The sequence below is a fragment of the Pituophis catenifer genome, unplaced genomic scaffold (assembly GCF_029215685.1).
Source record: "Pituophis catenifer annectens isolate HBS135680 unplaced genomic scaffold, rPitCat1.0.hap2 SCAF_17, whole genome shotgun sequence".
In the NCBI taxonomy this organism is placed as follows: Eukaryota; Metazoa; Chordata; class Lepidosauria; order Squamata; family Colubridae; genus Pituophis; species Pituophis catenifer.
Genome location: NW_027256897.1, coordinates 12,751,891 through 12,765,206, shown reverse-complemented (window position 1 = coordinate 12,765,206; position 13,316 = coordinate 12,751,891). Strand labels below are relative to the sequence as shown.

Genomic DNA, 13,316 nt, shown 5'->3' with positions numbered 1-13,316 from the left:
GAATGGAGATTTTGCAGTATTCTTGCCTTGGAGTGGGGTGGGAATGGAGATTTTGCAGTATCCTTCCCATGGAGTGGGGTGGGAAAGGGGATTTTTTTACTACTGATTCTGTGGGCGTGGCTTGGTGGGTGTGGTGTGGCTTGGTGGGCATGGCAGAGGAAGGATACTCTTCCTCTGCCACGCCCACCAGGCCACACCACACCCACCAAGCCACGCCCACAGAACCGATAGTAAAAAAATTTGGATTTCACCACTGATTTTAATCCATCAACTGTAGCCTGGATGAAAACACTAGCAGTGTTTCTCAACTCTGCCATTTTACAATGAATGGGCTTCAACTCCCAGAATTCTGGGAATTGAAGTCCATCCATCTTAAAAGTGGCAGAGGTTGAGAAACATGACTCTAGAGGCCTCACCTCCAGGGTGTTGTGCGGATCCATCTGGTCCTCAAAGAGGAATGGCTGCACTGTTTCTTGTGGCGTCTGAACAATGGAGGGATATATCTATCTTCTCCAAGCATTTTCTCAGATGCTACGTGTAGCCTTGTGGGAGAACTCAGATTTTTCACAGTTAGACGAGTTTAATGTGTGCAGCGCACCCAAGGTTACCTGGTCCCTAATCCTGACCCAACATGGCTACCTGGAGCTCCCAAACATCACTTTTAATGCTGCACACACCTTCCTGTAGCACCCCAAGGCTTTTCTCAGAGGCTTCGGAGGGTCCGCCTGCTGCCTTCCTTCTCTACGTCGCACCCCGAGCAGGAAGAGGAGACCACCAGCCGAGGCTGACCGCGGCTCATTATTACTTTTGGTACGCGCTGTGCCACTTCAAACTCGTACCGTGAGTAATAATGCGCGGAGGGGCAGCCTTTACGCCGAAGAGGAAGAGTGGAGCAACGTGTCGCCGCCAGCCTTCGATCCGTGGAAAGGGAAAAGAGCCACTTAGCCCGTGGCTGATTTCCTGCACTCTCTTGGGCAGACCAAGAGGAGGAGGATTTTGAACGTCTGGGATGCTTTTGGTTGGTTTTTATCACTTCTCCTCCAGGAGCGCGAGATATAGTGCTCCGTCCAAAAACAAGCTTGCAAGGTAGGCCAGGTAGAGAGCCAGCAAGTGGTTTAAGTCTGTGGTTGAGGGTAGTCTTGAACTCAGGTTTCCCTGCTTCCAGCCCAACAACTCAGCTCCATACCAGACGGACTCTGTGTGGTTGTTGGAATTTGCAATCCTGCCTGGATAAGGAGAGTGCCAGATAGATTGGAATCCCAGCAAATAAAACGTCTACTCATTTCTCCACGGATGGCTGTTTGGTTGTTAACCTCTCCAGTCTTTGCCCACTGAAACAATTACAATCAACAGGGAGAAACCCCCACCTTCACTAGCACTGGTGATGTTACCTAGTTGGAGAAGGAGAAGTCTTCAAACCAGCAGCCAAACTCAAGAGAGCCCCAAGGACTCCAGAGATTAAAATCAGAAAATGAATTTAATAATGGTAGACACACACACATACAAAAACACATACATACCAGGGGTGAAATCCAGCAGGTTCTGACAGGTTCTGGAGAACCGGTAGCGGAAATTTTGAGTAGTTTGGAGAACTGGCAAATACCACCTCTGGCTGGCCTCAGAGTGGGGTGGGAATGGAGATTTTGCAATATCCTTCCCCCAGAAGTGGGGAGGGAATGGAGATTTTGCAGTATCCTTCCCCTGCCACACCCACCAAGCCACACCACACCGTCTAAGCCAGTGGTCCCCAACCCCCGGTCCGCGGACCGGTGCCGGGCCGTGAAGTACCTGGCACCGGGCCGCGCAGCGGCCGGGGGACAGGAACGCTTCAGCACAAAGGCTCCTGGGCCGTGCGCAATGGGCCTGCGCAAAGGCTCAGGCTCCTGGGCCGTGCGCAATGGGCCTGCGCAAAGGCTCCTGGGCCGTGGCCCCACCCCTGCGCGTGCTCAGCGGGCCGCGGCCCCACCCCTGTGCGCGCTCAGCGGGCCGCGGCCCCACCCCTGCGCGCGCTCAGCGGGCCGCGGCGATAAAAAGGTTGGGGACCACTGGTCTAAGCCATGCCCACAGAACTGGTAGTAAAAAAATTTGGATTTCACCACTGATACGTACAAAGGTAGTCTTCGAGTTACGACCACAATCGAGCCCAAAATTTATGTTGTTGAGGGAAACATTTGTTACGTGAGTTTTGCCCTGTTTTACAACCTTCCTTGCCGCAGCTGTTAACCGAATCACTTGCAGTTGTTAAGTTGGTTGTTAAGTGAATTAAGTGAAAACACAGTTCCCCCTTGACTTTGCTTGTCACAAGATCGCAAAAGCGGATCGTGTGACTGTAGGACATGGCGACCGTTGTAAATCTGAACCCGTTGCCAAAGATCTGAATTTTAATCGCCTGACCATGGAGATGCTGCAGTGGTCATAGGTGTGAAAAAGAGTCCTATCTATGTCACTTTTTTCAGTGGCGTCATTAACTTTGAACAACCACTGTTCAACTGTTGTAAGTCGAGGACTACCTTATACTTCAGTCGAGCGAGACTCCTGATGGCTTCTTAGACCCATCGGATTGTTTCTTGGCTATAACTGGGAGCAATTTGCCTTGGGAAGCCGTTGTGGGAAGCCGTTGTGAAGGAATGCAGACCTGGCTTTGAGGAAGGAAGAAGAGAGACGTCGGGGGTGGTGGAACGTGGACAGAGAGAAGGAAGTTCAAGAAAGAAACTTGAGAGGACCCCATCCTGATTCTCTTAGTGTGCGAAGGGACCGAGAGAAACTTGGACAGACTTTCGGGAGCCTCTTATTATATCCTAAAATAGCAACAAACACAACCTTCTTGGAATCATTGCGATGTCTGTCCTTAACCTGGTTCTTACCAATGTTTTGTTTTGTTTTGTTGTGAATTTGTGCAGCAGGAAGTGACAGCCTTCCCGTTCCAGACGAAGTGAGGGAGCTGAGAAGCAGGTTGGCGGCTTTGGAAGAAGTGAGTCTCCTTCTGGTAACTGCGGTTAGGAACGGAGGTTGTCTGAATGGAATAGATAGAATAGAATTTTTTATTGGCCAAGTGTGATTGGACACACAAGGAATTTGTCTTGGTGCATACGCTCTCAGTGTACATAAAAGAAAAAATACATTTGTCAAGAAACATAAGGTACAACACTTAATGATAGTCATAGGGTACAAATAAGCAATCAGGAAACAATATCAATATAAATCATAAGGATACAAGCAACAAAATTGCAGTCATACAGTCATAAGTGGAAGGAGATGGGTGGTGGGAACGATGAGAAGATTAATAGTAGTGCATACTTAGTAAATAGTTTGACAGTGTTGAGGGAATTGTACAGTGGCCTTCACTGCAACTAAGCAACATAAATCCATAGGCTCAGGCAGAGATCAGGGAGGAAAATTCACTCAGTGATTAAGGTGATGGGCTTGACTTAGAAAAGAAGGTCCTACGTTGAGCTTCCCGGATGGAGTCTTCACGAACACAGCTTTAGTTGGCAATGGTGCATATAGAACAGAATAGAATAACGGAGTTGGAAGGGGCCTTAGAGGTCTTCTAGTCGAACCCCCTGCTTAGGCAGGAATCCCTACACCACTAACAAATGGTTATCCAACATCTTCTTAAAAACTTCCAGTGTTGGAGCATTTACAACTTCTGCAGGCAAGTTGTTCCACGGATTAATTGTTCTAACTATCAGGAAATTTCTCCTTGGTTCTAAGTTGCTTCTCTCCTTGATTAGTTTCTACCTGTTGCTTCTTGCCCTACTCTCATATGTGGTTGATTCTTGTAGAGTAGAGTAGAGTAGAGTAGAGTAGAGTAGAGTAGAGTAGAGTAGAGTAGAGTAGAATAGAATAGAATAGAATAGAATAGAATAGAATAGAATAGAATAGAATAGGATATGAAATAGAGAATGGAATGGAATGGAATGGAATGGAATGGAATGGAATGGAATGGAATAGAATAGAATAGAATAGAATAGAATAGAATAGAATAGAATAGAAATAGAAATAGAAATAGAAATAGAAATAGAAATAGAAATAGAAATCTTTATTGGCCAAGTGTGATTGGACACACAAGGAATTTGTCTTGGTGCATATGCTCTCAGTGTACATAAAAGATACATTCATCAAGAATCATAAGATACAACACAGTGATAGTCATAAGCAATCAAAATAAGCAATCATGTCATACTAGGAAACCAAATAAAACAATATAAATTGTAAAGATACAAGCAACAAGGTTATAGTCATAAGTGGGAGGAGATAAGTAATAGGAAAGAAGAGAAGAATAATAGTAATACAGTCTTAGTAAATTATTTTTAGACTAGAATTCTTTATTGGCCAAGTGTGATTGGTTATACAAGGAATTTCTCTTGGTGCATATGCTCTCGGAGTACATAAAAGAAAAGATACATTCGTCAAGAATCATAAGGTACAACACTTAATGATAGTCATAGGGAAACAGTCAATAAATCGTAAGGATACCAGCAACAAGGTTACAGTCATACAGTTATAAGTGGGAGGAGATGGGTGATAGGAACAATGAGATGATTAATAGTAGTGCAGACTTAGTAACTAATTTGACAGTGTTGAGGGAATTATTTGTTTAGCAGAGTGATGGCGTTCGGGAAAAAACTGTTCTTGTGTCTAGTTGTTCTGGTGTGCAGTGCCCTATAGCGTCGTTTTGAGGGTAGAAGTTGAAACAATTTATGGCTGATTCTCTTGGGATGTCCTGGTGGTCTCCTTTCCCAGGACTAACTCAACTGGCTCTCCTTGGCTCTTTCTAAATGAGGCAGCTCTATATTGCCACCTATTGCTGCACAAGGGAAAGTCTCATTCACGCTCAGCTCATGATTTAATACATGGCTCCCTTTTCTTGGCTACAACCTGGAAGTGACATGCCTTTGGGAAATATGTCTGGGGATTATGAAAGAGACTTTCCCTCTGTGCTGCAGTGGGTGGCAGCTGATCAAGACAGAAAGAGCCAAGGAGGATCAGCTCAGTTAGTCCTTGGAAAGGAGTGTTGGAAAAAATATCCATCTGGTTCAGTTCCAAGCCGGGAGAAAGACACTGGAAAAATGGAGGCTGATTGGAAAGATGGTTTAATGATGAAGCAGAACCACAGGGGTTCTGGGCAGCAGACCACATGGAGTTGAGAGGGCGGGTATTTATACCTTCTCTTGGGGTTTGCACTTGAGCTTCCTGTTCCTGTGCAAGAACATGTATTCTATTGGTTGTTGTCAGACTCCCCATGGAGCCATGTACAAATCCTAGGAGTTGATCTGAGCTTAAGTTTGGTTGAAGTTTGTCTGATGCAATGAAGGGGCATGTTTACCACCTTGAGTTCGCTATAAAGTAATAAAAGCAGGATAAAAAAATCTAATACATTAAAAAAAAAACCTGCCAGGAGACCTCCTGGGAGCCACGCTTCTCCCTTTCTCATGTTTATATAGTTTTATTAATTTATAATATGACATCCAAAAGGATACAAAAGTAAATATTAGGGAAATTAGGAAAAGAAAAAAGGGAAGTGGATAGTGGGGGGAAAGCAAGGGAAAAAGAAAAAAATGCATTGACTTCCAACTCCTTTGGTGTAGTAAAATAAGGCATTAAGAGCTTCCCTCAAGTTTTTACTTTTTCATAATAATAGAAACTAGCCATTTCTTTAACAACAAATCTAATCTAATTATCTAATTGGTAAACCCCAAAATCAAAGTTTTGGGTTTTTTCCGCCTCAAGCACAAAGTCCAGAAGTGGTTTCCAAGTAGAAATAAAAGTATTTGTGTTTTTTTCCCTTAATCAAAGCAGTCGATTTAGCCATCTCTGCTAACTCCATCAGTTTTTGCAGCCATTCATCCGTTGTGGCAACCTTCCATTTCTGTGCGTAGAGTAGTCTTGCTGCCGTCAACATATACAACGTCAGAGTTCCGAATTTTTCCCCCTCAAGTCTTGTTCCATTAAACCCGAAAGAAAAGTCCCTGGTTTTCTTTTTATACCCACTTTAAGGATTTTCTGTATTAAGATGCTTCTCTCTCTCTCAACAGAAGTTCCAGCTCGTTTTGGCACCGTTCCTCAAGCTGGACCTGCCTGGTGCCGGAGACGGCCACGGGGCAGAACCCATCAGCCTGTTAGTCCACGTGATCCAGCAACTGGACCGAATAGATTCGCTCAGCGAGCAGATCTCTTTCCTGGAGGAGCGCCTGGAAACCTGTAGGTGGCGCCAATGGATCTCCCTCCCTCCCTCCCTCCCTCCCTCCTGCCCACTCCCACTTTCCATCTGGGCCTGTCCCAGATCCATCACAGGGTTTCCCTTGGTGCAAAGTGCAGGAGGAATTGAGACACGGGGGGCTGGTCTGCAGAGCCCTACAGGCTCTTCTGTGGCGCCCCAAGAGCTTCCCACCCCATTTCCACACATTTAGGGATACCATTAGCTCCATATCAGCACCAGGGATCCCTTTCCCCAATTTGCAGGCAGAAGGCTTTAGAGGGGGGAAACCCCTAAAATTTTAATAGAAGAGAGTATTTGTAGCTCAGGGTTGCAATGAGGGGTTCTCTCTTTCTTGCAGGCATTTCATGACCCAACTAGGGAACATCATCAGTGCTAGAAGGGGTTTGCTCTCTGTTTATATACAGTGGCTTGGGCTGTCAGTGGGGGCATTTTTTTCTTCTGGATAGTTTCTTAATTTGGCTGTTATTTAGTGTTTGATAGTCAGGCGGGGCCGGGGGGGAGGGCCTTCTCTGTGGCTGCCCCAGCTCTCTGGAACCAGTTACCTCCTGAGGTCCGGACCATCCCCACCCTATTGGCCTTCCGAAAAGCAGTGAAGACCTGGCTTTTCCGGCAGGCCTGGGGCCGTTGATCTTGCTCTTGTGATCCGGCGAGATCTGGCCATGAATGGTGTGAATGGCTTTTAATGTTTTTAATTTTTAAATGTTTTTTATAATGATTTTAAATGCATTGTGAGCCGCCCTGAATCTTCGGAGAGGGGCGGCATACAAATTGAATAAATAAATAATAAAAAGTCTGACTTGATAATTCCTGGATATGTTTACCGTTTGCTTCTTGAAACTTGAAGCAATAAACAAGACCCCAATGGAGGAACTAGCAACTCAGACAAACAATCCAACAGCCCAATCAAGGAATCAACTCCAACCAGGACTGTCAGGGAAGGCACTAGTATCCAAGCAGAGAGCAAAACCCACCTCCTTGTAACACTGGTGACGTTATCTAGTTGGGTTATGAAACATCTCCAAGAAAACAACCAAGCTCTGAGAGCACCGAGGACCCCACGAAGCAAAGTTTTGGGTGGGCGATGGGGAACCGGAGCTCCTGTTTTGCTCCAGACTCTTTTGAAATAGCGGACAGATGCTTTCATTCCTCTGAAGTCCCCTCTCCCATGTTCTTTCCTTTCCTTCACCCTCACGGACCCTTCCCCCTTGGAAAGCGTGAGCAAGTTCCCCTCCCACCACCCAAGGTTGACTTTGCCATTTTGCCCCCCAATAGGTTCCTGCAAGAACCGGCTCTGAGGCTGAAGAAGGATGGAGGTCCTTGGTGCTCCCCACATCTCACTGTTTTTCTGGTGTGTCTCTCCGTTGAGTAGCAACTGAGCCTTGTTCCAGCAACCAAGCCAAGCCAAGGCAGCGGAGAGGATTAAGAGGCTGAAAATATCACGTTCTCAGCGAGCCCCCCCCTTTTCCCTCCAGCTGGCTGGCTCCCAGGATGGGTCACCTCTCCAAACCCTGCTGGCCAGAGGTTGTGGGAGGGAGGGAGGGAGGGAGACTGGCAGCCTCCTTAGCAAAACATCCCTTGAAACAGGAAGCGTCTTGCTTGCTGAGTGGACAGAGTCGGGTGAGGTGGGCAGGTCTCGCCTCCCCCCCCCCCATGAGGTACAAGAGCAGCAGTTTGGCAAAGGGGCCCCTTTGGCAAAGCTCAGAAGCTGCTCTTTTCCAGGCTGTCACCCAAAATATCTTGGCAAGGCGGGGTTATTTCGGTGGGGAGGGTGGCGCTAAAACAGCCCCCCCCTCTTGTGTAAATGCACCATTAGTGTCCTGCTGGCTTCACTTTCCAATTGTAAAAAAAAACCCTCCCACTGTGTTTCCCATGTCCTCCCTTTTAAAGAAAGAAATAGAACAGAATTATAGGGCCGGAAGGGACCTTGGAGGCCTTCTAGTCCAGCCCTCTGCTCAAGCAGGAGTCTCTATAGCATTCCAGACAAATGGCTGCCCAGTCTCTTCTTGAAAGCCTCCAGTGATGGAGCACCCACAACTTCTTGTGGCAAGCCGTTCCACCGGTTAATTGTCCTCACTGTCAGGAAGATTCTTTTTTTTAAATTTGATTTATATGCCGCCCTTCTCCGGAGACTCAGGGCGGCTTACAATGCGTTAAGCAATAGCCTTCATCCTTTTGTATATTTATACAAAGTCAGCTTATTGCCCCCACAAACTGGGTCCTCATTTCACCTACCTTAGAAAGGATGGAAGGCTGAGTCGACCTTGAGCCTGGCGAGATTTGAACTTACAGTAATTGCAGACAGCTGGAGTTAAATTACAATGCATTAGTCTGCTGAGCTATCCAGGCTCCTTTCTAGGTTGGATCTCTTTAAACCAGCTTCCACCCAGTTCTTCTTAGCCTGCCTTCTGGTGCCTTCAGAGCAGTGCCCCCCCCCCAACCTTTTGGGCACCAGGGGCTGGTTCTGTGGAGAGACGTTTTTCCAGAGACCGGAAGGTTGTGGTTTCGTGGGCTGCTTGCATCCCATGGATGGGGGCTTGTTTGCGTGGCCCAGTTTCTGGCGTGCCACGGATTGGTGCCGGTCCTTGGACTTGGGGATCCCTGCCTTAGAAAGTAAATCAACCCGTGGTGTATTCAGCTGGTTCGAACTGGTAGTGGTGACCTGTGGGTGGGGTGGGCCCGGCTCCCCGTCCTCCCGCCCCGGCACTATACCATCCTATTTAGTTACGTTTTCTAAGCCATGCGCCAGGGGTGGGTTCTACTTACCTTTACTACCGGTTCGCAATGGGGCCGCGCGTGCGTGCGCTCTTCTGTGTATGCGCAGAAGCGTTCTGATGACGTCGGGGTCAGTGGGCGGAGCTTCCTGACGGTTTTACTACCGGTTCTATAGAACCGGTGGGAACCAGGGGCAACCCACCACTGCCGTGCGCATGTGTGCAAGCCATGCATGTGAGCAAAGTGCATGCGTGGAAGGCTGCACGCAGGTGTGTGCACACTCACATTTTCGGTGCGTGGCAAACCAGTGGTAAAATTATATGAAACCCACCTCTGAAATCAACCCCGCCCTCCCTTCTCTGGGACAGCCCCTCAAGTACTGGAAGACCGCAATCGTGTCACCTTTAGGCCTTCTCTTCGATAGGCTTAGACACACCGAGCTTCCTCAACTGTCCGGCTTATGATTTAGCCTCCAGAACCCGAATTGTCTCCGTTGCTCTTCGCTGCACTGTTTCTAGGGCAGTGATGGTGAATCTTTTCGGCACCGAGTGCCCAAATCGGAACATGTGTATGTGTTGTGCCAGAGCACCGGAAACCCAAAGACCAACTGCCAGCGTGCGCATACCTGTTTTTCTGGCCTTTTTCTGGCTCTTTTCAGGCCGTTTTCAGGCCATTTTTTGGGCTGTTTTCCTAGCTGTTTTCAAGCCGTTTTCCGGGCCGTTTCCCAGCTGGTTTTTGCCCTTTTTCAGGCCATTTTTCAGAAACCAGAAGAACAGCTGGCGACAGCGCGCACGCCCACATAGAGGGCTCTGCATGCCACCTCTGGCATGCATGCCATACGTTCACCATCACAGTTCTAGAGTCTCAGATTCTTTTTTGGCGTCATGGTGACCAGAACTGGATGCGGTATTCCAAGCGTGGCCTCACTAATTCAGTGTAAAGTGGTACTCTCACTTTCCGTGATCTTGAATCTTGTCCCTCTGTTGAATGCAGCCGAGGTCTGCGTTGGCTTTTCTGGCTGTTGCAGCAGATTCCTAGCTCCACTTTAAGGGCTGGTCTATTAAGACCTCTCTAAATCCCTCTCACTGTTACTGCTGTTGAGCCAGGAACCACTTATTCTATACCTGTCCATTTGGTTTTTCCTACCTAGGTACAGAACCTGATTTCTCTCACTGCGGAATCGCATCTTATTGGATAGGGCCTGTCGAGACTCTGCTAAATCTTGAAGCTGTCTTCCAAAATGTTGGCGTTTCCTGTCAGCTTGGTGGGAATTTATACTTTTTCTCCCGTGTCTTTTATAAACAGTCCTGATTCTAGTAAAGCAGTCAGAACTCACTAGCGGGAACGTCCTCTTCTAAAATAGCTACTACAGGTAATCTGCCTCAACAGTCTTAAAGGATCCCAGACTCTGCCCATGTTCTGCCTCATGCATTTTCAAAATCTTTTCTTTGTGTCATTTTTTTTTTTAATTTGATTTATATGCCGCCCTTCTCCGGAGACTCAGGGCGGCTTACAGTGCGTTAAGCAATAGCCATTAATAGCCATAGTGTCATTAATCCAACCCCTGTTGAGTTTGCCCCTCAAATATTGGAACTGGCTGCAATGAGTTGGCCATGGCAAGTTGTTCCACAGTATGGTAGGCCCAGGCCCACGTAGTTAATATTAAATGCAAAACAGTTCCAAAAAACAAACAGATTTTATTAAAACAGCTGAGAATTAACTCATTCTCAGCTTATTCCAAATTAAATGAAAGCAAAGTTCTCAAAACACCTTCAGTTTATCTCTGACTTTGGGATAATTAGGCAAACTGCCAACGGCTTTTCTTGGCAACAGCTCAGGAACAGAAGACTCTGACAAGAAAGAAATACATCTAAACACGAAGCAAATTCCTCAACGGTTGTTTTCCAGCAAAGAGGCCAAGAGCCGTTGCTGCTCTTTTAAGCTTTATGGGAGGGGCCAATCATCTCTTGGCCCTACTCCCGAGTTGTCCTCTCTGCTTTAGCTGCTCCTGCCTTCTGGCAGCTCTTCTCATGCATGCATTAGGAACAGGCTCCTCCTGTTCCTCTGCCTCTCTACTGTCAGCCTCTGGAGGCTCCGAAGTCTGCACATCACTCCCAGATGACCCTGGCCCCATCTCTGCCTCCGACGCAGAGCCCTCATCCGGGCCTTCCCCAGGCTCCAGGACTGGCCCATGTTCTTCCTCAGCCTCATCACTGTCCGACTCCGCTGCCAGCTCCTCAGGCTGTTGGCGGACCACAACACACAGCGAATTGGCTGTGGCAAGTTGTCCCATTCCCCTCATGGTACTAAAGTGCTGCAGAGCTGCTTTCACTAGTTAGACAGGCTAGCCAGGTACTTTTGTGTCAGGAGTCCAAGGCTGCATCGCATGGACCAGGTACTAGCACCTAAAGCAGGAACATGGGCCGTTAGTGCATCAAATTGCCTCAGCCTTTGCCGAGGTACCAGAGGCAGCAAAGAAAGCAAAGGGGACAATCCTGAGTCGTCCTTTTTTTTTTTTTTTTTTTTTTTTTTTTACAACAGTGGAAATGTTTTTGCTTTTCTTTTTTCTTGTTTGGAGCGTGTATGTTTCTGGCCACGTGCTGATCTCCATGGTGCTTCCCAGCACATTTTGAGCATTATCGTCTGACGGTGAGGGTCATTGCAATATTGTGCATTGAAGAGCACAATGGAGCAATGGTGGCAAGGATTTGTGAATGAGCTAAGCAGGAGTGTCAAACTCAAGGTCTGTGGGCCGGATCCGGCCTGTGGGGTACTTAAATCTGGCCCGTGGAACTGGCCTGGAAATATCAAAAGGACCGGCGCGTGGTGCCTCTGCCGGCTAAAACAGGCCATGGTAGGGCCATGGACAGCTCCTCTGCAACCCATTTTCAGCCTCCTTGGCCTCCTGCAGCACTCTGCCGGCTGAAAACGGGCTGTGCGGAGGCCCCAGGCCCATTTTCGGCCGGCAAAGTGCTGCAGGAGGCCGGGGAGGCCCACCGTGGCCACACCCAGCCCCATCACACACACACCCAGTCCTCCGAGGTCAAACACAACCCTGATGTGGCCCCCAGTGAAATCAAGTTTGACGCCCCTGAGCTAGAGCCACTTTGTATGCGGAAAAGCTATTGTAACCTGCGTGTAACCTCTTGAAGGAAATGAATGGCTCTTCCCAATGGTTGACCTCCCCATTTCTCATATCTCAAGTCAAAACACGATTGTGACCGAGGTTGGATGGAAGCAAAAGGAAGCAATTAGGAATGGTGGGAACGAGGCCGAGCAGCTGATAAGGAAGGAAACAACTAGAATAAAGGAATGTTCAGGGTTTTGCTGAAGTCTGCAAAAGTTTGAATTGTTATCGTAGAAATAGCACTGGGTTGTTCCTGGTTCCCAATAAATCTGTTCTTGGCTAAGACACCTAAAGAAGTGGGACTTTTAATCTCATTAAAATGTGGAAAACTTAAAATGGTCTCGTTCATTGAACTGGAGGGCCTTGGGAGTGGATTTTTCAGTCTCAAAAACTGGTGAGGTGCTAAACGGGTTGCTGGGGTGGATCTGCCTCTCGGTGGAAATGCCTTTTAAGTGAACTTGAAGTTGTGTGTGTGTGGGGGGGGGGGTCCTTTGCTCTGAAGGTCTTGGAAAAGCCAAGGATAAAGATTTGGGTGGCATCATTCCAGACCGAGCTGGATTTTCCATGGAGATCATTCAGACACCCTCCTGGTGAGGAAAAACGGTAATGGGCCAATTTGGTGAAATGGTGAAGGTGCTGGGCCTAGGAACCAGGAGATTCTGAGTCCCGTCTGGACTACTGTAATGCTCTCTACATGGGGCTCCCCTTGAAGAGCACTCGGAGGCTCCAACTGGTCCAGAATGTGGCCACGCGGGTGATTATGGGAGCGACACGGCGCACCCATGTAACACCTCTCCTGCGCGAGCTGCACTGGCTCCCGGTGGTCTTCCGGGTGCGATTCAAGGTGCTGGTTACCATCTTTAAAGCGCTCCATGGCTTAGGACCTGGGTACTTTACGAGATCGCCTTCTGCCACCGATAACCTCCCACCGGCCAATACGCTCCCACAGAGAGGGACTCCTCAGGGTGCCATCGGTCAAACAATGTCAACTGGCAATCCCCAGGGGGAGGGCCTTCTCTGTGGGGGCATCTGCCCTCTGGAATGAATTGCCCCCAGAGATACGGAGGATCCCTGACCTACACGCCTTTCACCGTGCCCTCAAGACATTATTGTTTCAACAAGCTGGGCTGGCCTAAACATTAATTTTAATGGTTTGATTTGGTTTTTAATAATATTGGGGGCAAATTATTTAATATGTTTTTAAACTGTTTTTAAATTTTATGGATATATGTGTTTTATTGTTGGCTGTGCACT

The 13,316-nt window shown here is 47.8% G+C and overlaps 1 protein-coding gene across 2 annotated transcripts in view; it reads left to right on the top strand.

Annotated features, from left to right (window-relative positions):
* The window catches only part of EGFL7 (EGF like domain multiple 7), a 34,574-nt gene extending 23,107 nt beyond the window's left edge, over window positions 1–11,467 (top strand). The window contains exons 8-10 of one of the 2 annotated variants that reach the window (XM_070955834.1): window positions 2,904–2,971; window positions 6,039–6,204; window positions 7,496–11,467. In XM_070955834.1, coding sequence (XP_070811935.1) covers window positions 2,904–2,971; window positions 6,039–6,204; window positions 7,496–7,518 — 257 coding nt within the window. In that variant the 3' untranslated portion in view covers window positions 7,519–11,467. Of the gene's footprint in view, window positions 1–2,900; window positions 2,972–6,038; window positions 6,205–7,495 lie in introns of both variants that reach the window. The other variant, XM_070955833.1, reaches the window with a different exon arrangement.
* Window positions 11,468–13,316: the final 1,849 nt, after the last annotated feature.